This window comes from Pan troglodytes, chromosome 15 (assembly GCF_028858775.2).
Source record: "Pan troglodytes isolate AG18354 chromosome 15, NHGRI_mPanTro3-v2.0_pri, whole genome shotgun sequence".
Lineage (NCBI taxonomy): Eukaryota > Metazoa > Chordata > Mammalia > Primates > Hominidae > Pan > Pan troglodytes.
In genome coordinates, this window is record NC_072413.2 from 48325032 (window position 1) to 48350347 (window position 25316).

A 25316-nucleotide genomic window follows, 5' to 3' on the forward strand; every position below is an offset into this window, starting at 1 on the left:
CATGGAATTCTATTCAACAATTTTGAAAAACCTGCTATCAATACAGGCGACGCCTTGCATGGATCTTAAGGATAGTATGCTGTGTGAAAAAAAGCCAATCTCCAAAGGCTTGTTTTGAGAGTTCTTTATGTATTTTGTGTATTAGTCCTTTGGGAGATATGCAGTTGCTGGTATTTTTTCCCACATCTTGGTAGTTTTTTCATTCTCTTAACAGTCTTTTGCAGAGCAAAAGTTTTTCATTTTGATGAAGTCCATTTTGTCAATTTTTTTCTTTTAGAGATCATGCTTTTGATGTCATCTCTATGTCCAAAGATCTTGTCCTTTTTCTAAAAGTTTTATACTGAATATTTGGTGATATAAAAAATTTCAGGCCGGGTGCAGTGGCTCATGCCTGTAATCCCAATACTTTGGGAGGCTGAGGCGGGTGGATCACCCGAGGTCAGTAGTTTGAGTCCAGCCTGGCCAACACGGTGAAACCCTATCTCTACTCAAAATACAAAATCAGCTGGGCATGGTGGCACATGCCTGTAATCCCAGCTACTCAGGAGGCTGAGGCAGGAGAATCACTTCAACCTGGGAGACAGAGGTTGCAGTGAGCCGAGATCATGCCATTGTACTCCAGCCTGGGTGACAAAGCGAGACTTCATGTTAAAAAAAAAAAAATTTAGATTCACAGTTGCCAAGAGTTAGGAAGAATGGAGAGGAAGGTGTGAATATAAAGAGATAGGTAACACAACAGATAACCTTGGGGCAATAGAATATTTTTATACCACCCTTTTTTTTTTTTTAAGAGAGTCTTGCTCTGTTGTCCAGGCTTCAGCGCAGCGGTGTAATCACAGGTCACCACACCTTCAACCTCCTGGGCTCAAGCGATCCTCCTGCCTCAGCCCCACAAGTGGCTGGGACTACAGGAGCAAGCCACCACACCTGGCTAATTATTTTTTAATTTTTTTGTAGAGCAGGGGTTTTGCCGTCTCCCTTTGTTGCCCAGGCTGGTCTCCAACTCTTAGGCTCAACCTATCCTCCCACCTCGGCCTCCCAAAGTGCTGAGATTATAGGCATGAGCCAGCATGCCTGGCCACATTTTCATATCTTAATTGAGGTGGTAGTTACACAAATTAATACATATGATTAAACTGCATAGAACTAAACACACACACACACACATGAATATATGTAAAACTGATGAAAGCTGAACAATGTCCATGGATTTTGCCAATATCAATTTCCTAGTTTTGATATTGTACTATAGTTATATAAGATGTTTTCATTGGGGTAAATGGGGTGAAGGGTACATGGGATCTCTTTGTACTGTTTATTTATTTTTATTTTTTATTTTGTAGAGAAGGGATCTTATATTTTGCCCAGGCTGGTCTCAAACTTCTGGGCTCAAGTGATCCTCCTGCCTCAGCCTCCCAAAGCACTGGGATTACAAGCCTGAGTCACCACGCTTGGCCTGTACTATTTTTGCAATTTCCAATGGATCTATAATTACTTCAAAATAAAAGTATAGGCCAGGCACGGTGGCTCACACCTGTAATCTCAGCACTTTGGGGGGCTGAAGAGGGAGGTTCACTTGAGGCCAGGGGTTCGAGACCACCCTGGGCAACGTCTCTACAAAAAAATAGGAAAATAATTAGCTGCCTGTGGTCCCAGCTCCTGGAGGACAGGAAGCATTGGGGAGGGGGGCTGAGGAGGGAGGATCGCTTGAGCCCAGGAGGGTGGAGGCTGCAGTGAGCTATGATTGTGCCACTGCACTCCAGCCTTGGCAACACAGTGAGACTCTGACTCCAAAAATTTTTTTAAAAAAACATTTTAAGTATAAACAAAACTTTCACTAACCCTACTTTTCTTTCCTTAAGAAAAGCTTCCCAAAAGAACTGTCTACATGCCCCATAACAAATCACAATCGCTATTACTGGTATCCCACTCTACTCCCCCTATCCACCAACACGCAGCAGCCAGAGTCAACTTTTAGAACATCAACATTTAATCATTAGCCTCTTCTTTTTTTCTTTTCTTTTTTTTCTTTTTTTTTTTTTTTTGCGAGACAGAGTCTTGCTCTGTCGCCCAGGCTGGAGTGCAATGGTGCGATCTCAGCTTACTGCAACCTCCGCCTCCCAGGTTCAAGCGATTCTCCTAAGGCTCCGGAGTAGTTGGGATTACAGGCGCCCACCACCACGCCAGGCTAATTTTTTTGTATTTTTAGTAGAGACGGGGTTTCGCCATGTTGGTTAGGCTGGTCTCCAACTTCTGACCTCAGGCGATCCGCCCGCCTCGGCCTCCTAAAGCGTAGCCTCTTCTTAAAACCCTTTTAAATAGCTTCCCGTGGCTCTTAGAATAAAAGTCAACGTGTGGTTAAAATAAACTAAAAACCTTGCTGTGATGTAGTCCTTCTACCGGGTCATTCCACACCATATGTCTTCCACTAAACTTCAGTCACACTCATATGGCCCACCTTCTAGTCGTCAAAATAGCCAAAACCTCTCCAAGCCTTACAGCCTTCACACAAACTGTTTCTTCTACAGAGGACAGAGAAAGACAATGGTTTCGAATGTGACGTCCAAACTATAAATCACAGGACACTGAATTCTGCGGGCTTTCATTAGCATAAGAGCTGCCTCCGACGGGGACAACACTATGCGGGGTGTGCCAGGAACTGATTTAAGACTGTATTCAGATCTTCCAAGCAACGCCAAAGACTCCAGCTTATAAACAGCATATTTGATTGCTTATACTGTGTGCTAGGTCCTTTTATCCTTCAAATGACCACCTACAGGAGAGACTAAGGTCCAATTCACAACTGAACCTTTAAGGAGGTTAAGTAACTAGCCCAGAGTTCAACAGAAAGTGGACGGGTTGTTCAAAGCCAGAGCTACTCCTGACCTCTACTCTATACACTGCCTTTCCTCCGGCCCGTAAATACAACGAATGAACCTGCAGGTTGGTAGCTCCTGGGATCCGAGGTTGGAGTGCCACAGGACCCCAACCTGCTCTCACCCCGGGACAGGGAAATAGGAACAGGGGCACAGGTCCACCACCAGGTGCCTCCGCGAGGGGCAGCAGCGCAGGCGGCGGGGAGCAAGCGGCCACTCACCTGGTGCAGGCGCTGCGGCTACCTCCACACAGCGGTCTTGGCCTCCCAGACGCGAACCCGCACGCCCCAGGGGAGCCACCGGCGAAACTCCCGCGGGCCCGTCCGCAGGCACCAACCAAATAACGCAGCGCTGCCACCATCCCCTACGCACGCTCCCCTCCCTCAGCGCTCAGAAGAAGCCACTTGACCCTCCACGGCCGAGGACCCGCGCTCTTTAGCCACGCCCCTCACGCGGGGGCCAATGAAGTGGTGCGCCTTCGCCCCATGTGGGAGAGGCTGCGGTGGCCAATAGGCGCGCGCGTCGGAGGGCGAAGGGCCGGCCAGGGTGCCGCAGACGCGGGGACGCTGGCTCGCTCCCTCCCTCCCTCCGACGCTGTGAGTAGAAAAGCTAGGCCCCGAGCCGGGCGGGACTAGGGTGGTGGTTGTGTTCTGCCCTCGCCCGTCGCCAACGCTGGGCTGACTGAAAACCTGGCCCTTTGGGTCGCGCGTCTTCGACCTTCACCGCCATGCGGACATGGGGCTGTGGGAGAAACTCTGGGCGGGATTACGGTGAAAATTCTTGTTTGGGCGGGCCCAGCTGCTTCTTTCTTCCGGCTCGCCTTCGGCCCCGCCCCCCTCCCCGCCCCCGCTCCGGCTCCAGCTCCAGCCGGGTCCTCGCTCGGCCGCGCACGCAGCCCGCGGTAGACGGAGGGCTTGGGCACCCACCGTCTCCATCCCGGCCCCAGCCCAGTCGAGCATCCACTAGAAGGGCGCTCCCTGTCCGGCCCTAGCCCTCGCTCCTCACGGAGGCTCTTTGTCACAGCGAAGACTGACAGCCCGCAGTCTTCTGGACTTCTTTTATGGGGTTCCTGGCGGTGCTATTCATTCAGTCATTGATTGGTCTTGTAAATATCGAGCGCCTGCTCTGTACTGGACCCGGCACTGGGTACCGGAAGAACCAGACAGCTCGGTTTTTGCCACCATTTATAAGTCTGTGTCCTTTTCTTGAGTACTGAACCGAGATACAGTTTTAAATGTGCTGTGCGGTCTCTGAGCAGCGACTCACCTGTGCAGGTCACTTCACCTGATTCCCTTTATGTAAAAATGAGGGCGATGGGCTGTGTAATCTCTAAAGGACCTTCTAACTCTTTAAAATTATCACCGTGCCAGTGTTGCTAACACTCATTCTGTATGCTTGATGGCAGTTTTTAATTTTTAGGGTTAGGACAGCTGAACATAACAAATAGAATTATACAGATTTATTACCAGAAGGACTTCGTGTGCCTCTAAAAATCTTGGTTCCAGTCTTTGGTCACGTAGCTCCAGGAAATCACTTCACCTCTTTGCCTCAGACCCTCCTCAGTGAACTAGGAATGATAGCAGTGTCTCCCTAGTCTTAGGGCCGTCGAGCAGATTACACGAGATAAGGTCAGCAGGTGTTTAGCACAGTGAAGCATTTGCTACGTGATGACATTTATTATGGTTAAAGGGTTTTACCACCAGAACAGTGGTACATAGTTTGCTTTATTTGTTAAAACAATGTAGAATATTGCCTGCTTGTTCCATCACAGATGAAAAAAAGAGATGGTTATTCAACTTTGCGAGGTAATTGTGGATTCCCATGCAATTGTAAGAATAGAGATTCTGTGTACCCTTTACCCAGTCTTCCCAGTGGTAGCATCTTGCAAAACTAGTACCATATCACAACCAGGTAATTGACATTCACACAATCCACTGATCTCATTCAGATTCCTCATTTTGTATTAGTGTTCTCTGTGTATATTTAGTTCTATATGGTTATCAGGTGTGTAGATTCTTGTATCCACCACCACAGTCAAGGTACAGCCCAGGTCCATCACCACAAGGGTTCCTCCAGTTGCCCTTTTATAACCACAACTTACCTTTGCAGCCCCACCCAATCTATTCTCTGTTTCTAAAATTTTGCTATATCAAGAATGTTACATAAATGTAATTATTGTAATCATACAGTATGTAACTTTTATTGACTCTTTTTCATTCAGCATAATCCCTTGAGATATATCCAAACTGTTACATGTATCAGTAGTTCCTTCCTTTTTATTACTGAGTGGTATTCCATAATTTAGATGTACTACAGTATTGATATGGTTTGGCTGTGTCCCCACCCAAATCTCATCTTGAATTGTAACTCACAATTCCCATGTGTTGTGGGAGGAACCAGGTGGGAGGTGATTGAATTATGGAGGCAGGTCCTTCCTGTGCTGTTCTCCAGATAGTGAATGAGCCTCACAAGATGTGATGGTTTTAAAAACGGCAGGTTTCCCTGCACAAGTTCTTTCTTTGCATGCTGCCATCCATGTAAGATGTGACTTGCTCCTCCTTGCCTTCCACCATGATTGTGAGGCCTCCCCAGCCATGTGGAACTGTAAGTCCATTAAACCTCTTTTTCTTCTCGGTCTCGGGTATGTCTTTATCAGCAGTGTGAAAATGGACTAATACAAGTACATTCAACTGCTCACTCATTGAAGGACATTTGAGTTGTTTCTAGTTTTTAGCTATTGTGAATCAAGCAGCTGTGAACATGAGTGTACAGCCTTTTGTGTGAACCTGTTTTTGTTTCTCTAGGATAAGTGCCCAAGAGTACAATTGCTGGGTCATATGGGAAGTGCATGTTTATTTTTTATTTTTATTTTTGAGACAGGGTTATGCTCTGTTGCCCAGGCTGGAGTGCAGTGGTGCAATCTCAACTCACTGCGGCCTCTGCCTCCTGGTCTCAAGCAATTCTCCTGCCTCAGCCTCCTGAGTAGCTGGGACTATAGGCACATGCCACCACGCCCGGCAAACTCTCATATTTTTAGTAGAGATGCGGTTTTGCCATGTTGGCCGGGCTGGTCTTGAACTCCTGACCTCAAGTGATCTGCCTGTCTCAGCCTCCCAAAGTGCTGGGATTACAGGTGTGAGCCACTGCACCCAGCCTATTGTATCATTCTTTTTTATTTATTTGCTTATTTATTTTTTTGAGACAGAGTCTCGCTCTGTCACCCAGGCTGGAGTGCAGTGGCATGATCTCAGCTCACTGCAAGCTCTGCCTCCCGGGTTCACACCATTCTCCTGCTTCAGCCTCCTAAGTAGCTGGGACTATAGGCACCTGCCATTATGCCCGGCTAATTTTTTATATTTTTAGTAGAGACAGGGTTTCACCGTGTTAGCCAGGATGGTCTCGATCTCCTGGCCTCGTGGTCCACCCGCCTCGGCCTCCCAAAGTGTTGGGATTACAGGCATGAGCCACTGCGCCCAGCCTATTATGTCATTCTTATGCCTTTGCATCCTCATAGCTTAGCTCCCACTTTTGAGTAAGAACATATGATGTTTGGTTTTCCATTCCTGAGTTACTTCACTTAGAATAATAAACTCCAGGCCAGGTGCAGTGGCTCACGCCTGTAATCCCAGCACTTTGGGAGGCCAAGGCAGGTGGATCACGAGGTCAGGAGATTGAGACCATCTTGGTCAACATGGTGAAACCCCATCTCTACTAAAATACAAAAAATTAGCTGGGCGTGGTGGCACATGCCTGTAATCCCAGCTACTTGGGAGGCTGAGGCAGGGGAATCACTTGAACCTGGGAGGCGGAGGTTGCAGTGAGCTGAGACTGTGCCACTGCACTCCAGCCTGGCGACAGAGCAAGATTCTGTTTCACAAAAAAAAAAAAAAAAAAAGAGTAATAAATTCCAATCCTATTCAGGTTGCTGCGAATGCCATTAATTCATTCCTTTTTATGGCTAACTAGTATTCCATCATATATATATACCACAGCTTCTTTATCCACTCATTGATTGATGGGCATTTGGGTTGGTTCCACATTTTTTGCAATTGCAAATTGTGCTGCTATAAACATGCGTGTGCAAGTATCTTTTTTGTATAATGACTTCCTTTCCTCTGGGTAGCTACCCAGTAGTGGAATTGCTCGATCAAATGGTAGTTCTAATTTTAGTTATTTAAGGAATCTCCACACTGTTTTCCATAGTGGTTGTACTAGTTTACATTCCCACCAGCAGTGTAGAAGTGTTCCCTTTTCACCATATCCACACCAACATCTTTTTTTTTTTTTTTTTTTTTTGATTATGGCCATTCTTGCGGGGAGTAAGGTGGTATCACATTGTGGTTTTGATTTGCATTTTCCTGATCATTAGTGATGTTGAGCATTTTTCCATATGTTTCTTGGCCATTCATATATCTTCTTTTGAGAATTGTCTTCATGTCCTTAGCCCACTTTTTGATGGGATTGTTTTTTTCTGCTAATTTGTTTGAGTTCATTGTAGATTCTAGATGTTAGTCTTCTGTCAGATGTATAGATTGTGAAGATTTTCTCCCACTATGTGGGTTGTCTGTTTACTCTGCTGACTGTTCCTTTTGCCACGCAAAAGCTCTTTAGTTTAATTAAGTCCCAACTATTTATCTTTGTTTTTATTGCATTTGCTTTTGGGTTCTTGGTCATGAAACCCTTGCCTAAGCCAATGTCTAGAAGGGTTTTTCTGATGTTATCTTCTAGAATTTTTATAGTTTCAGGTCTTAGATGTAAGTCCCTGATCCATCTTGAGTTGATTTTTGTATAAGGTGAGAGATGAGGATCCAGTTTCATTCTCCTACATGTGGCTTGCCAGTTATCCCAGTACCATGTGTTGAATAGGATGTCCTTTCCCCACTTTATATGTTTGTTTGTTTTGTTGAAGATCAGTTGGCTATAAGTATTTGGGTTTCTTTCTAGGTTCTCTGTTCTGTTCCATTGGTGTATGTGCCTATTTTTATACCAGTACCATGCTGTTTTGGTGACTATGGCCTTATAGTATAGTTTGAAATCAGGTAATGTTATGCCTCCAGATTTATCTTTTTGCTTAGTCTTGCTTTGGCTATGTGGGCTCTTTTGGTTCTATATGAATTTTAGGATTGTTTTTTCTAGTTCTCTGAAGAATGATGGTATTTTTATGGGAATTGTATTGATGGGAAGACTAATATCCAGAATCTGCAATGAACTTGAAGCAATTTGTAGATTGCTTTTGGCAGTATGATCATTTTCACAATGTTGACTCTACCTATCCATGAGCATGGGATGTGTTTCCATTTGTTTATGTCGTCTGTTATTTCTTTCAGCAGTGTTTTGTAGTTTTCCTTTTAGAGGTCGTTCACCTCCTTGGTTAGGCATATTCCCAAGTTTTTTTTTTTTTTTTTTTTTTTTGCTGCTATTATAAAAGGGGTTGAGTTCTTGGTTTGATTCTCAGCTTGGTCACTGTTGGTGTATACGAAAGGTACTAATTATGTCATTAATTTTGTATTCTGAAACTTTGCTGAATTCATTTATTGGTTCTAGGAGCTTTTTGGAGGAGTCTTTAGGGTTTTCTAGGCATACAATCATATCATTAGCAAATAGCAAGTTTGACTTCCTCTTTACCGATTTGGATGCCTTTTCTTTCTCTTGTCTGATTGCTCTAGCTAGAACTTCCAGTACTATGTTGAATAGAAGTGATGAGAGTGGGGCTGAGTGCCGTGGCTCACGCCTGTAATCCCAACACTTTGGGAGGCCAAGGCAGGTGGATCACCTGAGGTCAGGAGTTCAAGACCAGCCTGGCCAACATGGTGAAACCCTATCTCTACTAAAAATACAAAAAATTAGCCGGACGTGGTGGTGGGCGCCTGTAATCCCAGCTACTCGGAAGGCTGAGGCAGGACAATCGCTTGAACCCAGGAGGCAGAGGCTGCAGTGAGCTGAGGTCATGCCATTGCACTCCAGTCTGGACAACAAGAGTGAAACACTATCTCCAAAAAAAAAAAAAAAGGGGGGGTGGTGGTGGTGAGAGTCGGCATCCTTATCTTGTTCCAATTCTTGGAGGGAATGCTTTAAACTTTCCCCGTTCATATTATGTTGGCTGTGGGTTTGTCATAGATGGCATTTATTACTTTGAGGTATGTCCCTTGTATGCCAATTTTGCGGAGGGTTTTAATCACAAAGGGATGCTGGATTTTGTCAAATGCTTTTTCTGCATCTATTGAGATGATCATGTGATTTTTGTTTTTAATTGTGTTTATGTGGCATATAACATTTATTGACTTGTGTATGTTAAGCCATTTGTGCATCCCTGGTATGAAACTCAATCATGGTGGATTATCTATGGCAGCAGTAATTTAGTAGTGGTTATTTTCTAATTTGCGTTTAACTGGGTTCTTTTAATTTATTAGAGCTAGATTCACTAACTTACCACTAGAGGTCTCCTCTTTCCCTATAGAAAGCGTTCCCAAAGGCAACTGTTTGGACTCAAGCAGGAATAATTTGCAAAATCATTAGCAAAGTTGCAGTTGAAATGTAAAAACCTACCAATTTTTGTTACCTCTTTTGCCAAATATAAATTTAATTTTTATGTTTAAAACATTTTAAATCTAATATCTTGTGTTTTTAGAGATTACAGCCGAAGTAAATTTGGCCTTTTGTTTAAGCTAAATTATAAGATGGGCCAAAATGAATCAAGCAAAAATATTCAGTTTTCAAAGACCACTCTAATTCACCTGCTTAATAACAGTTTAACTGGTTTTACCTTTCTCCATGGAAACATGTCAACCATTGAAGACTATTAATAAACAAATATTTATTAAACTTTTGCATTATGCTGAGAAAAATGGAAATGAATAAGATGCCATCCTTGTTCTTTTACTTTGCATACTCTTTTTTCGTTCTAACTGGAATTTTTTTTTTCATATTCTGCTTCTGCTTCTAGACTAACTGAAAACTCTTAATCATTAAGACCCATTTCAAAAGACACCTCTAGTGTGAAGGCCTTCTTCTCACTCCCTTCTCTAGATTCTCATGGCATTTGTTCACACCTCTATTATCCAACCACGTCGGGTGTTATTTATCTCTTTATATGTTATCTCTCTTTATTAAATTATATGTTCTATGAGGTCAGGAACCTTGTCTTTCTGTGTGTCTCTTTCTCCTTTGTTCTTGTTTTTGTTTGTTTTGTCTTACCATTGTTGCCTTTGCACTAAGTATAGCAGACATTCAATAAACATTTTTTGAGCGAATGAATGAATGGACATGGCATTTGAGTAAGGTCTTGAGGTTGGGTGGGATTTCCACAGATTGATGGTGATGGGGGAGGAGGCTAAGAGAAAACAGCCTGAGTAGAAGCTGGGAAAGCCCATATTTGTAAATAAGATTGACAACTAATAGAGTTATTCAAGGTGGGCACAGGCAGAGAGCGCTTTAACAAAAAGTTGGAAAGGGTTGAGAGCATGATAAGAGGTAGTGGAGCAGAGGCTTGCAGTAATGAAGACGGCTATGGTGGAAAAGGGATGAAAGGGTAGTTGGTTCTGTCTTCAGTTCACATCTCTCACTGTTCCACGGCCTCAGCATCCTCAATCACTTCCTCAGCTCTAAGGTGTTTCCCTCTCAGGCATCTTTCTAGTCCTCTTCTTTCTCTTGAATTCCAGAACCATGTAATGATTGAGGAAAGGACCCTGGGCTGGTAGAGAACTGGGTTCAGGTTTCAACACTGCCACCAATTAGTCATGAAACATTGAGCAAGTCCCTTTAAACACATGCATTTATTAATACCCCACCTTGTTTCAGAAAGGATTTAGGATGTCAGGAAGTTACTTAATATCAGGGCTTCAGTTTCCTCACCTCTAAATGAGAGATTTCATCCAGGTGATCTAAATTCCTTACAGCTCTAATGTTTTGTGACCTCTGATTCCAATGATTTGTTGGTCATCTGCACTTAGAAATCCTGCTAACACTTAGTATGTAGATTATGAAAAACTAAAAGAAAAAAATCTGAACCTATAACCCTGTTCTCCTAATGTGATTTCTTTTAATGGCATCACCATCCTACTACCAGTGACCCAGGGCCAAAACTTGGTGTCATTTTCAACTCTTCTAGCCCTTGCCCCTACATCTCACTTAACTGAGTCATATGGAACTAACTATGTAATGTCATTCCCATCCTTCCCCAACTAGGCCCTTTCGTATGGCCTCATGTGATTGAAGCCCTTGCTGACTGGCTGTCCCATTCTGTTGACCCTTAATCTTGATGCTGCTGAGTAAATTTCTTGAAGCACAACCGTAACAATGCCAATGCTTTGTTCTATTTTATTTATTTATTTATTTTTGAGATGGAGTCTCGCTCTGTTGTCCAGGCTGGAGTGCAGTGTGGTACAATCTCAGCTTACTGCAATCTCTGCCTCCCGGGTTCAAGCGATTCTCCTGCCTCAGCCTCCCGAGTAGCTGGGACTACAGGCGCATGCCACCATGCCTGGCTAATTTTTTTTTTTTTTTTTTTTTTTTTTTTGGTATTTTTAGTAGAGACAGAGTTTCACCGTGTTAGCCAGGATGGTCTCGATATCCTGACCTCGTGATCTGCCTGCCTCGGCCTCCCAAAGGGCCAGTGCTTTGTTCAGAAACCTCGGTGACTCCCTGCTACATACCGAATACAGTCCAAATTCCCTGGCTGAGCATGCAAAACACTTCACGACCTGACTGTGCAAGTTGCCTGCCTCTTCTCATGACTCACATGTGCTAGTGAAACTGAAAATAACATGCCTTAAATGTTCCTGCTTCAGCTAATAATCTGGCATAATTTTTCCTGGCACCTTTGTTTGTTGAAATCCTTTCTGTCCTTATTTTAACTCTTTTGAGGCATTTATCAAGTTCTGTCACTTATTTTAACTACTTGGTAACGTGTCTTAGCCCACTCCATCCTGCATTAAATTGTCAGATGCTCAAAGCAAACACCATGTTTCATTTATCTTTGTCTCTCCATCTCCCCCTCCCTGCCACATCCAGTCCCCTGCACACACCTAGCATACTACTAGGGAAACTTGAATTGAGGTCAATCAAATCGAAACCTACTCCAGGAATCACTTTCTCAAATTATGGTTATACATTTTGACAGCTGGAAATTAAGCAAATCATCTCATTTTACAAATGAGAAAACCAGAGGTCAGAGAGGTGAAGTTACTTGCCCAGTCTTTCCCAGCTGCCCTTAAAACAGTTTTTTTGTTTACACTGCTCTGGTAACACCACTTGCAGCCTTGTCATAGGTAGATCTACTTTCATGTCTCCTCTTCTTTCCTGGATGCAAGCATCTTAACCTTGACACGTTGCTCTTTTGGTGATTTTAGTCTGTCATTTTGATGCTGGAAATATAGATGGGGAATAGAGGAGCTAGCTTCAGCAAATTCATAGCTACAGCGCCTGAATGGACACTAGATGGCAGTACGACAGACAGACTCCAATTGAGGTTTCAACAGTGGAACTTAACGTTCTAGCCGGAAGGAGCCTTAGACACCATCCAGTCCAACCCCTCATTTTTTTGCAGCAAACAAATAAAAAACCCCAAGAACAAGAAACAGGAGTGACTTGCTCAGTAATTGTTGAGTGGCAAGTGAGTCATCAGCTTTATCAGTACAAGATCATTGACTCTGAAGTAAGTTGCTATATGTATGGGACTCGGATGATGATCTAATGTAAGTACTGTTTTGTGTGTCTAGATCAAATGATGCTGTTTGGAAAAATTTCCCAGCAGTTGTGTGGCGTAAAGAAACTCCCATGGTCATGTGACTCCAGATACTTCTGGGGCTGGTTGAATGCAGTGTTTAATAAGTAAGTTACTCTAAATAAAGTGAAGAAATGTGGAGATGGTTACAGCTAAATAAGTTCCCAATAGCTTGTTTGGCTATTTCTCATATTTCAAATGTTATTTTAACAGTTTGTGCAGTGTGATCCTAATTTTGTTTACAAACAAACAAAACCCACACAAACATGGAAAAAACACCAGAAAAACAGATTACAAAATATTAATTGTGGCTGTTTGGGTTGCAGGATTTCAATGATTTTTCTTACTTGTCCTTTTGATATATTTCAAGTTTTCTAAAACATTTTATAATCAGAAAAACTTATTAAATATAATTTTAAAGTATTTTATTTTTATGGCTTTTTAAAGGAATGTAGTTAACCTTTTGAATTCTATCAAAGTAACTTGGGTTTTCAGAAAATTAGTGAGTGGCACACTTAGAAATGTCATTTTGAAACTTGAAACTAACCTTCTAATTACTTAATACAGCATTATGATCACTAGCTAGAGAAAAAAGCATATGTAGAAATTAATAAATATCACTTAATGAGATTAATTTGACCACAGATTCAGAATTATTTTCTCTTTAATCTTTTGTTATTAATACAAATTCTAACCAAGTATAGTCATTCGTAGAATAGTTACTAAGTATCTCTGGTGTCAAGCACTGTACTATATGTGAATCAGTGAAACGTTGTGTCTGATAAATTCATATAAAAATAATACGCCTTGACAGCGTTCACTTGGAAACAAAAACAAAACTAAAAAAGTTAGCAGATAGACTGCAGGTTTTTTTGTTTTTGTTTTTGTTTTTTTGCATGGATCTCACTAATACATTTATCTTCCTCCTCAGTCACTTGAAATGAAAATTTGTTGCGTTCTGTATTATTTATGTCAGTTAATATAGTTAACAAGCTGGTGATTATTGTAAAAGCAAACTGCTTTTTTTCTCTTGCCAACAGGGTGGATTATGATCGCATCAGGGATGTTGGCCCTGACAGGGCGGCATCCGAGTGGTTGCTGCGCTGCGGGGCCATGGTGCGCTACCATGGCCAGGAGAGGTGGCAGAAGGACTACAACCACCTTCCAACAGGCCCTCTGGACAAATACAAGATTCAGGCGATCGACGCCACCGACTCTTGTATCATGAGCATTGGATTTGATCACATGGGTAACTACCCTATCGTTTTGCTAATAGAAAATGCAGATGATTTGCAGTGACCATTTTGTTGCAGTTGACTCACGATTATAGTCATAGGTATGTCCTTTTTGCCCATTTCATTATAGTCAAGTTTGTTTCTTCCTGTGTTTGATATTTATTTTCAAATTAAATTGAGGTTACAGACACCTTCCTCTCCTTCCTCCTCTCACTAAGCTTGTTTCTATATGTCTCTAGTCTTTGGTTTATTGACTTAAAATCCAGGGCCTTGTTTGTCAAACTATCTTTGTCAAACTTCTGTCATTGAGAACCCCTCAATAATGCAGGAATAATTATATCCACACAGCTTCTGCTTACGTGGGCATTTTTTTTTCTTTCTTTCTTTTTTTTTTTTTTTTTTTTTTTTTTGAGACAGAGTCTTGCTCTGTCGCCCAGGCTGGAGTGCAGTGGCGCGATCTCAGCTCACTGCAAGCTCTGCCTCCCGGGTTCACGCCATTCTCCTGCCTCAGCCTCCTGAGTAGCTGGGACTATAGGCGCCCGCCACCATGCCCGGCTAATTTTGTTTTTGTATTTTTAGTAGAGATGGGGTTTCACCGTGTTAGCCAGGATGGTCTCGATCTCCTGACCTCATGATCCGCCTGCCTCGGCCTCCCAAAGTGCTGGGATTACAGGCATGAGCCACTGCACCCGGCCTCTTTTTTTTTTTTTTTTTTTGAGACAGAGTCTCACTCTGTCACCAAGGCTAGAGTGCAGTGGCGCGATCTTGGCTCACTGCAACCTCTACCTCCTGGGTTCAAGTGATTCTCCTGCCTCAGCCTCCCAAGTAGCTGGGACTACAGGTGTGCACTACCACGCCAGGCTAATTTTTCTCTTTTTAGTAGAGACGAGGTTTTGCCGTGTTGACCAGGCTGGTCTTGAATTCCCGACCTCAGGTCATCCACCCGCCTCAGCCTCCCAAAGTGCTGGGATTACAGGTGTGAGCCACTGGGCCTGGCCCTATGTGGGCATTTCTTTCCTCCAGTGTGTGGGCATCTGACTGCGGAATGGTCCTGTCCATCAGCACAAGCTCTATAGTGAATTCCTTATATGGTTAATAGGGTGAGCAGTCATTCCAGTTTTCATGGAACTAAGAGGTTTCCCAGGACATAGGACTTTCAGTCCTAAAACCAAGTCAGTCGTGGGCAAACCAGGACAGTTTGTCATCTTAGTGGTAAAGCAGATTCTTAATCTGTACTTTTTCTCCCCAGAGGGCCTAGAGCATGTTGAAAAAATAAGGCTGTGCAAGTGTCATTATATCGAGGATGACTGTTTGCTGAGACTTAGTCAACTTGAAAATTTACAAAAAACCATATTGGAAATGGAAATAATATCCTGTGGGAATATCACAGACAAAGGCATCATTGCTTTGCGTCATTTAAGGTAGATGATCAAAGCCAAAGTGGAAACTTGATAATGCTGTTAAGGTGAATAGTTAGAATTTAATTGACTGTGAGGGGTGGTGTCTTTTTTTAGTTGTAAAAAAGATAATTTTTAAAAATGACCTCACTTTCATCTGTAATACTTTAAAACAGCTAAAATGATCAACCTTAATACATTAATGTTGTATTGAATTTTTTATAGAGTATATTTTAAAAAATTAAATCTACATTAAGCACCTAGCATGGTGCCTGCCACAGTAAGCCCTCAGTAAGCATCAACGATTATGCTTTCTCTCCTTTTTTTTTTTTAAAGCAATTTCTCCTATGGTTTTAATATTTTCAAGACATTTGGTATATACCTATTAGCATTTTACTGTGTAATTATTTTGTTTGAGGGGGAAAAAACCTTGAAATATTCACCTTTCTGTCTCTAGAGCCTAGAACACTGCCTGACACTGTAATAATCATCAAAAGCATGCATCCACTGGTTAGGAAAGCTGTTCTACATCCTCTTGTGCCACCAACCAGACCCATGCCATGGCCTGGAGCAAGTCACCTAATCCCAAATGCAAAAACAGATAATACTAGCAAGGAATGTTTAATTCTAAAATTTGTAAGATTCTGAGTCTCATCGGCGTGATGAAAAAAGAATAGAAGTTTTTTTGTTTGTTTGTTTTTTTGAGACGGAATCTTGCTTTTGTTGCCCAGGTTGGAGTACAGTGGCATGATCTTGGCTCACTACAACTTCCGCTTCCTGGGTTCAAGCGATTCTCCTGCCTCAGTCTCCTGAGTAGCTGGGATTAAAGGCGTGCACCACCACGCCCGGCTAATTTTTGTATTTTCAGTAGAGATGGGGTTTCGCCATGTTGGCCAAGCTGGTCTCGAACTCCTGAACTCATGATCCGCCCGCCTCGGCCTCCCAAAGTGCTGGGATTACAGGCGTGAGCCACCGTGCCCGGCCTAGAAGTTTGTTTAATCAAATCCCTGTATTAGAGATCTCAACATTCAAATTACGTATCTAATTAATGTAGTTCTGCTTTAATATATAATGGATCTGCCAGTAACCTCAGTATCACAGGAAGTTTAAGAAATTTTAAACATTAGGACCAAAAGTACTAGATTGTTCATCTCTTACATTACTTGAAGCTTCAAAGCTTCATCTTTTAGTAGAAACTCTAGTATCTAAGAATTTTCCCAGCTTTTGCCCTTTTGGGGTTGAGATTCACATTTCATGTTTCACATGCAAAGAATATCTACATCATTATAAATATATATTTTATTTAGAATGATTCAGCTAGAAATATTGACGTAACCCAAAGTCTGTGTTACTTCCTGGCATGAATTTCATCTCTAAGGCTACTGCTCTAAAAGTAATTTTGAAGGCATAGGGTGATATAGATTCATTTTCTACATAATTTTCTTTCTTTAAGTCAGTAAATTGAGTTTATTTTTAATGTTCTTGGCCAAATTGAAGTGACTTTTTTCTTTATTTGCAGAAACCTCAAATATTTGTTGTTAAGTGATCTTCCTGGAGTAAGAGAAAAAGAAAATCTTGTCCAAGCCTTTAAGACAGCACTGCCTTCTCTGGAACTAAAATTACAATTGAAGTAAAATAATGTGTCTTATTTCAGTATAAAGGATCATTTGAAACTGTTGATTCCAAACATCAACTAATATTATATAGTCATCAGTAGAATTATAAGGATGCCATATCATGACATTTTAGAAGTGGAGAGTGCATCATATGTAGAAAATAAATATTCAGACGTGACTCATTAATGTTACTAAGTTGGAAGTGAGAATTTATGAACATTAATTCATTTTAAGAAAAGTGCAGCCAGGCGCAGTGGCTCATGCCTGTAATCCTAGCACTTTGGGAGGCCAAAGCGGGCAGATCACCTGAGGTCAGGAGTTCAAGACCAACCATGGCCAACATGGTGAAACCCCATCTCTACTAAAAAAACAAAATTAGCTGAATGTGGTGGTGCACGCCTTTAATCCCAGCTACTCTGGAGGCTGAGGCAGGAGAATCACTTGACTTGGGAGGTGGAGGTTGCAGGGACCCAAGATTGTGCCACTGCACTCCAGCCTGGGTGACAGAGCGAGACTGTCTCAAAAAAAAAAAAAAAAAAGAAAAATGTAAACTAGGTAACATTTTAATTCTAATATATTCATTTAATATGTAAATCTATAGATATCTCTTGATGTAGATATTTATTTAGAATCCTTTAAAGTTATTTGTACAACAGATGTTTTTATTATAACAGTAATTTACATTTAACTTTAAAGTTAGTGAAGCATACTACCATAAATGCACAATTATGAAAAATTAGAAGGTAAATTACAGATTCATTGATGGAGTCAATTATGCAAAGTGGTCAGTGGTTGTTGAAGCATGCATTGCTTCAACAGGATTTGCGTGCATTTCCCATGATCCTGCATTCTTGTGTTCTTGATAGCATACAGACTTTCTCAGAATCAACAGTTGCTGCTTAATTTGTCTATTTTGTAAGCTTAGGCTACTATTTTATTAAAACTGGACATAGATACTTGGCTGAATACAAATAGTTTTGCAGATTGCAATATAATAAAGGAAACAATAAAAACCAGTGGGCTATGCTTAGGTTTTTCTTGAAACCTAACATTGCTTTAGGCTGGGTGCCGTGGCTCGTGCCTGTAATCCCAGTGCTTTGGGAGGCTGAGGTGGGAGGATCACTTGAGACCAGGAGTTTGAGACCAATTTGGGCAACACAGCGAGACCCCATCTCTAAAAAAATTTTAAAAATTAGGCAGGCATGGTGGTGCATACCTGTAATCTCAGATACTTGGGAGGTTGAGGTGGTAGGATTGCTTGAGCTCAGGAGTTTGAGGCTGCAGTAAGCTATGATCACGGCCACTGCACACCAGCCTGGTAGCCTGGGTGAAAGGGGGAGACCTGTCTCTTAAAAAAAAGGGCTGGCCTGTAATCCCAGCACTTTTGAAGGCCAAGGCAGGCAGATCATTTGAGCCCAGGAGTTCAGGACGAGCCTGGGCAACGTGGCAAAACCCTGTCTCTACCAAAAAATTAAAAAATAAAAAATAGCTGGGTGTAGTGGCACATGCCTGTAGTCCCAACTACTCAGGAGTCTGAGGTAGGAGAAGAGTTGAGCCCGGGAAGTCGAGGCTGCAGTGAGCCATGTTGGCACTACTGCACTCCAGCCTGGGCAACAGATTAAGACCCTGTCTCAAAAAAAAAAAAAAAAGTCAAAAATAGATAAAACAGGTCTTCATTGTTACCTGTGAGAAATGGCCCTGATTCTATTACTCTTATATGCCAGCTTGTTTATAGATTTCTGTGTGTTTGATTTGAACTTTTTTTTTTTTTTTTTTTTTTTTTTTGAGACAGACTCTCACTCCGTTGCCCAGGTTGGAGTGCAGTGGTGTGATCTCAGTTCACTGCAACCTCTGCCTCCCGGGTTCAAGCAGTTCTCTGCCTCAGCGTCCCAGGTAGCTGGGATTACAGGCGCCCACCACCACGCCCAGCTAATTTTTGTACTTTTAGTAGAGACAGGGTTTCACCATCTTGGCCAGACTGGTCTTGAACTCCTAACCTCAGGATCCACCCGCCTCGGCCTCCCAAAGTGCTGGGAGCCACCGCGTCCAGCCTGGTTTGAACATTATTAAGCTGTTGAATATAAACTTGAAAATAATTTTCTATGATACAGCTTTCAGGTAGAAAAATGAATTTACGTTGTGTTTAACAACGTTGTGTTTAACAGCTTATACAAATAACACATAGTATAAATGGTAATTGCCACTGTCATTTTAAAAATCAGAAAATAGTAAATAAAAGGATGTGGAAGAGTCTCATGTGATACAGTGGAGATTTCATACCGAATAAAAGCATTATAAATATGGTTAAATTGAACATAAGCATAAATTTAACGGAACTCATTAGAAAAAAATAAGCCTTTTTTCTCAGGTTTGTTTCATTACTGTATGGTGAGACAACTGATTCACCACGATTTAGTCTAGAGCTACTTTTCTATTCTGAATAGTTTTTGGTAAAACTATTGGCTGAATTATTAGGCTGTTATAGTAATCTGCCTCCGTCAAGTGTATTTTCTTGGGTTAAGGAAAAAAAAAATTTTTTTTTAACTATTCACGGAAGCTGGATGTTCTTCCTTGTCATTTGAATCAAGGCCGTCTAACAGGAATTGAATAATTCAGGGACTAGCATTTAACCCATATCAGGTCTAGGCAAGAAACGACATACATTAGGAAGCCTTAGGATATCATTAAACTGCCTAGGGTAGTCAAAATTATTGAATAGACACCAGACCTCAGTGGATTACTTAAGTAAATGGGGTCAGATGTCATCATGAAGAAAATTAACAGGAAGAAAATGAGAGTACAGAAGAAATGTTTTGAAAATAGAGTGAAATACAACTTTGAAGACCATGCTGAGAAGTGCTAGGAATAGTGGCAGCACATCAACCAGAAATGGTGTTGAGCTGTAAGAAACAGACGTCAGGCTTCATATTGCCCTTGTGTCCAGGGGACAAGGATGAAAAAGCTTTTTGATTAAGAGCAGTAGACCAAATCAAAGCTAATTATGTCATTTTGGCCAGGCGCAGTGGCTCATGCCTGTAATGCCAGCACTTTGGAAGGCCAAGGCGCTCAGATCATGTGAGCCCAGGAGTTCAAGACCAGCCTGGGGAACATGGCAAAACCCTGCCTCTACCAAAAAATACAAAAAAATTAGCCAGTATAGTGGCACATGCCTGCAGTCCCAGCTACTTAGGAGGCTGAGGTGGGAGGTTTTATATATATGTGTGTGTGTGTGTGTGTGTGTGTGTGTGTGTGTGTGTGTGTGTCATCATTTTAAGTCTTGCTGTGCAAAGCTATGAGTCCTCAATACTTTGGACTACTTAGTGTAATATATTAGTTGTTAGAATAGCATATATATATATACATACACATACATACACATACAAACATAGTGCAAAAAGATGTTTCAGGGAAAACATCAGTTTACAACATAATGTCTTTCATGACTCAAGTAAAAGCTCACAAGTAATTTCTTCTGAAACCCAGATCACTGAATTACAGGTTTGCCTATAGATGTACCAGGTCAAAGGCTGTGCCAGAGAGAATGAAATACTAATTATTTTCAGGCTGATAGGTTCAGTTCCTGCAAAGCCGGTAGGTCTTGCTCTACCCTTTGACTGCCTTAATCAGCTGCCGAGCTTCATGCCATTGTTTAGAAGGGGAATTGGGTGAATAAATGTAGACAGATTACAGTAAATCCACCTTGCCTGCAAAAGTGACTAAGGTGTATCCTTTACTGATAAAGTAAGGATGAAATGTGGAAACATATAATTAAATATATAAATTACCAAGCTTTTGTGATAATTCATATGCTTTTAAATATATTGAACCTAAGTGTTACCCTCAAAATGTTTTAAAATATAAAAATCAAGAAATAGAGCAAGCAGGAAATGGGATTTTAAACATTTTGATTTCAAGAAATAGAACTATCTTAAATATGATGCTGAAACAATCTGAGAGGCAGGAGATAGGACTCAGGCAACAGAGATCCGAGGAAATATATATGGGCATTTTGTGGTTCATTTTTCTTGTGTGGCATGTGGTACAACTGAAGCATAAATCTTTTTGATATCATCTAGTTTTGCCAGAGGTATGGGACAGTTCATATTCTGTCCATAAGTTCGGCTACTTACATAAACTGAAATACAAGTGCAACTCCAAACAGGTTTTTTCTTTTCTGGACACCATCATCAAGCATGGAAGACTGGATCTGGAATTTCCCTTCATATCTTGCCAGTTGGCCTCCCAGTTTCTTGCTTATGTTTTCTCCTGGTGTGTTTTCAACATTGTAATTGTTTTCAATCAACTGTATAAGTTTTATTTTCTTCAAAGCATCTATTGATTCCTTTTTTAAAATCATGTCTCCTAGCTCCTTTAAATGTTTGGAAAACGGTAGTTAAGTTTCTTGGTATTACAGTAGTACTTCTTATTATCCAAAGCTGGAAGGATGCTGCTGCCAGTTAGCTGGGGTAGGTACTGCAACTAAAAATGCAAAACACAGAATTAGGTTCAAAACTGTGCCATGCATTTTTTTCATTATTTAGAATATATCACAAAAGAGGTAACTAAGCTTTTTAGTATAGAAGTACTTTTTTTGCACACAATCTAGGACTTGAGAGAGGATTAAATGTTTCAATTTCGTCTTGGCTTTTCCTTTTAAATGTTTATATTAAAAAGGAAAAACATTCACATTAAAGAAGATTTAGAGAATATGAAAAGGGGAAAATCTACATGTTAACATTATTGGGAAGAAAACATAGATTTACAGGAGTTGAGAGCTTGCTGAGATCTTAGGGATCATTTAAGCCAATGCCTTGTCTTATAGCGGAGAAAACTGATAAACAGAGCACCTAGGCAATTTGCCTACTTACTCTCTTCCCTTAGTTAAAAAGGCAAATCAAGCATGGCACAGTGTACACTTGTAGTTCCAGCTACAAGGGAGGCTGAGTGGGAGCATCCCTTGAGCCCAGGAGAGCAGCCTGGGCAACATAGCAAGACCCCCATCTCTAAAGAAAAAAGACAAACTGCTTCCTTCAAGCTTCCTGAAAATGTTTGAATTTATTGTCAATGTCAAATGAAAGAACACACCTGTATTTTTTGTATTGCACTATATGTCCTTCAGTATCCCTAAAAAGGGAACTGTTTAGTACTTTTACTTTCTAGAAAAAAATTTTTCAGCCATTGTCCTCAGAAAAGTGCTTTTTAGTACTTTTAAATCAGTTGATTCTTTCAGGATTTAAAAGCAGTACACCAGGCCAGGTGCGGTGGCTCATGCCTGTAATCCCAGCACTTTGGGAGGCCAAGGCGGATGGATCACCTGAGGTCAGGAGTCGAGACCAGCCTGCCAACATGGCGAAACCCTGTCTCTACTAAAAATATAGAAATTAGTTGGGCATACTGGCACGTGCCTGTAATCCCAGCTACTGGGGATGCTGAGGCAGGAGACTCACTTGAACCTGGGAGGCAGAGGTTGCAGTGAGCCAAGATCATACCACTGCACTCTAGCCTGAGCGACAGAGTGAGACTCGGTCTCAAAAAAAAGCAATACACCAAATAGTGGAGTTTCCCTATTATTTTTTCAAGTAGAAATATTTCCATCAAAACCTTTTGCTCTTGAATACAAACTAATACTGAGATAAGGAATAATTCTGGCGTGGGGGTGGAGGAATCTGTTTCTGGCCTGTTTTGCTACTTGGGTCACATATGATGGAGAATAAAACATTAATTTTGTAACTGTGATCTACATTAGGGCCCTGGAGTTCATGCTGTACTTGTTCCTCATGGACCTTTTTCACCCTTTTCCCTCCTCCCAGCCTCACACACAACACCCTGGTACCATTCAGCATGCTGGGCAGTGGAAGCTGCAAAGGGAAAGACTAAGGCAAGATAATGTATAGCTTAAGGAGTACCTAGGTAGATCCCGAGGTTACCCAGGATCAGTTGTGGTTCCAGCTACAGTTCATTCTAAATTATTACAGCTTTTGGCTTATCACAAGATGGTTAATGTAAGGCCATTTTATACCAATCAGGATTCTTCACAGTCTCCCAGTGTGCAGTTTGGATGCTGTTCTCTGGTTAAATGTATTCAGCTGATAGCACCAAAAGCACTCATCACTGTATTTGCCCTAGCCAACTCTGACAAAGGATCAGGGAGGAAAACAGCTCCTTTTTTGGACAAACCTGGAGTGTTAGTTTTAATACTAAAGGTGTACATGATGACACAGAACTGCATGGGGAAAATCTGATTTCATTTTCCAAAGCCCAAAAAGTCTGCTTAGCTGGACTCATACTCATGTACCTTGTTGAGACCTGTGCTCATGCAGGCCGGAAACCCTGGCCCCTGTGTGGCATCAGGAAGCAGCAGGACAAGGGCACCTTTAGGATTCAGGGAGAGGGGGCTTCAGGAGACAGATGTCCCTGGGGCCCTGGTTGATAGATCCTATGACCTGTCTCCCAGTGCTGGAATGAGGATGCTGGAGCTGAAAGCCACAACTGCCATCCTCAAGTCTAGATTCCAACTCTCTGTACCAGGTGGCAGGTAGGAGATCATTTGAAATTATAACCTTGGATGTTTCTGTAAAGCAGTGGTGCTTTCGGCTCTTTCTTAGGGTCTTCCTTGTTGGTTTGTCATGTTCTTTTGCCAAATCCTCTATTTCTCTGATGTTTTCAAAATATGGGTGATGCAACAGCTGTTCACATGTCAGCCTTTCAGTAGGGTCCATGTGGAGACAGCCCTAAAAGAACAGAAAATTCCTTCTTCTTACTTCTTCAAAATTGTATTAACTTATTAATGTCATTTTTTTCTTCTTTGAAAGATGAAACTCTTCAGTTGCAATAAGAAGGGGGAAAAGGCAGGAAAACACACCAGTCATGATTTTAGTTCCTTCCAGTCATTCCTAAATGGCACTCACATATTAAATAAACAGTTTCTAAAAGTAGTAATGAAAAATCATTTTCTCCACCTTATTCTGTTCTTGAAGGAATTGGTACTCTGCCCTGGGAGAGTAAGATATAATTTTAGAGTTTACCTCAGTGGCCAAATGGGGTAATCCATTTAGCCAGTTTGGTCCCTTGCATGTACTTTGTAAAAACTAGTGTTTTTATTTTAAAAATGATATTTACACATGATAACAAATACAGTTCATACAGCATACAGCAAAGTCTCCACCACTGTAGGTGTTTCCTTCATCCTTCTAAAATCAGCTACTTTTTTTTTTTTTTTTTTTTTTGGTGTATCCCTCCAGAAATAGTTGATGCATTATAAGTATATATGATCATGTATATAAGGAGAGGCATAATGTACATGCCTTTATATTACATCATTCTTAACTATTTTTGTTGCAACTAAGTAGGCCATGGAGCTCATTCTTGGATAGATTAAATTTCACAACTACATACTCCAAGGAATTGACTCAATTTTTGTTGGTTATATCAGAGGTGTTGAAACCACAGCAACTCCATCTTGAATAGGGGCTGGGTAAAATAAGGCTGAGACCTACTGGGCTGCATTCCCAGGAGGTTTGGCATTGTTACTCACAGGATGAGATAGCAGGTCGGCACAAAATATAGGTCACAATGACCTGATGATAAAACAGGATGCAGTAAAGAAGCCGGCCAAAAACCAAGATGGCGATGAAAGTGATGTCTGGTTGTCCTCACTCCTCGTTATACACTAATTATAATGTGTTAGCATGCTAAAAGACACTTTCACCAGCACCATGACAGTCTACAAATACCCATAGCAATGCCCAGAAGTTACCCTAAATAGTCTAAAAAGGGGAGGAACCCTCAGTTCCAGAAAATCCCTGCCCTCTCCTGGAAAACTCATAAATAATCCACCCCTTGTTTAGCATATAATCAAGAAATAACTGTAAGTATACTCAGTTGAGCAGCCCACAGCACTGCTGCCTATAGAGTAGCCATTCTTTTATTCCTTTACTTTGTTAATAAATTTGCTTCCACTTTACTCTGTGGACACGCCCTGAATTCTTTCTTGCATGAGGTCCAAGAACCTTCTTTTGGGGTCTGGATTGGGACCCCTTTCAGGTAACAGTTACATTATCATTTATATTAACTCATTATTTAATACATCAGTAAATAAATAATTTTTAAACCATGTGGGACATTGACTGTAACTTGCAAACATTTTAGTTGATACCATACCTCGTTTTACATAAGAGCTATATTTCTAAAAATATATATATATAAATATATATATCAAGTTTTTAAATGTACTTCAAATGTACCAGGGAGTTAGCTATTTAAAAGGATCCTGCAGCTAAGGATTTTCTGAAGAAAAAGTTCTCTTTGTAAAACAATCACCACCCCCCTGAAATTTCTGTTTTGTGTAAATTTAGACTTCAAATATAATGTTAGGTTTATTTAAAGTGGAAAATACTTGCAAATGTTTTCACTTAATAGAATGTGATCCATTTAAAAAAATTGAAAATATACTTTTCCAAGGAGAATTTTTT

General features: G+C 41.2%; 3 protein-coding genes across 30 annotated transcripts in view; 1 reads left to right on the top strand and 2 right to left on the bottom strand.

The window, feature by feature from the left end:
• Positions 1-3237, bottom strand: part of L2HGDH (L-2-hydroxyglutarate dehydrogenase) — a 66698-nt gene extending 63461 nt beyond the window's left edge. The window contains exon 1 of one of the 5 annotated variants that reach the window (XM_009427791.4): positions 3098-3237. In XM_009427791.4, coding sequence (XP_009426066.1) covers positions 3098-3237 — 140 coding nt within the window. Of the gene's footprint in view, positions 1-2376; positions 2546-3097 lie in introns of those variants that run through there. The other 4 variants (XM_063793376.1, XM_063793371.1, XM_063793372.1 and 1 more) reach the window with 4 other exon arrangements.
• Positions 2597-17861, top strand: DMAC2L (distal membrane arm assembly component 2 like). 8 transcript variants are annotated; one of them, XM_024348726.3, is made up of 6 exons: positions 3470-4681; positions 12224-12486; positions 12593-12704; positions 13638-13846; positions 15082-15253; positions 16749-16907. In XM_024348726.3, exons 3-6 carry the CDS (start codon positions 12598-12600, stop codon positions 16861-16863), a joined length of 603 nt encoding a protein of 200 aa, XP_024204494.1. In that variant the 5' UTR covers positions 3470-4681; positions 12224-12486; positions 12593-12597; the 3' UTR covers positions 16864-16907. The 8 variants fall into 8 exon arrangements, 7 of the variants coding, with proteins under 7 accessions (XP_063649456.1, XP_009426063.1, XP_054522513.1 ...); XM_063793386.1 differs by lacking the exons at positions 3470-4681; positions 12224-12486 and adding an exon at positions 2597-2943 and having other exon boundaries at positions 15082-15297; XM_009427788.5 differs by lacking the exons at positions 3470-4681; positions 12224-12486 and adding an exon at positions 2597-2943.
• Positions 10634-25316, bottom strand: part of CDKL1 (cyclin dependent kinase like 1) — a 77755-nt gene continuing 63072 nt past the window's right edge. For 4 of the 17 annotated variants that reach the window (XM_003314316.6, XM_063793380.1, XM_054666530.2 and 1 more), the window contains 2 exons: positions 23406-23576; positions 17487-21324 (listed from right to left, as the gene is read on the bottom strand). In XM_003314316.6, the coding sequence (XP_003314364.1) occupies positions 21217-21324; positions 23406-23576 (279 nt within the window). In that variant the 3' untranslated portion in view covers positions 17487-21216. Of the gene's footprint in view, positions 12239-17486; positions 21325-23140; positions 23666-25316 lie in introns of those variants that run through there. The other 13 variants (XR_010151107.1, XR_010151103.1, XR_010151106.1 and 10 more) reach the window with 9 other exon arrangements.

What these genes read in the sequence shown, in the direction of transcription:
- DMAC2L (XM_009427788.5), top strand. Translation starts at nt 12,598, where the DNA reads ATGATGCTGTTTGGAAAAATTTCCCAGCAGTTGTGTGGCGTAAAGAAA. An exon ending in TTGAATGCAGTGTTTAATAA is followed by an intron (nt 12,705 to 13,637) that starts GTAAGTTACTCT and finishes TCTTGCCAACAG; the next exon opens with GGTGGATTATGATCGCATCA. An exon ending in CATTGGATTTGATCACATGG is followed by an intron (nt 13,847 to 15,081) that starts GTAACTACCCTA and finishes TTTTCTCCCCAG; the next exon opens with AGGGCCTAGAGCATGTTGAA.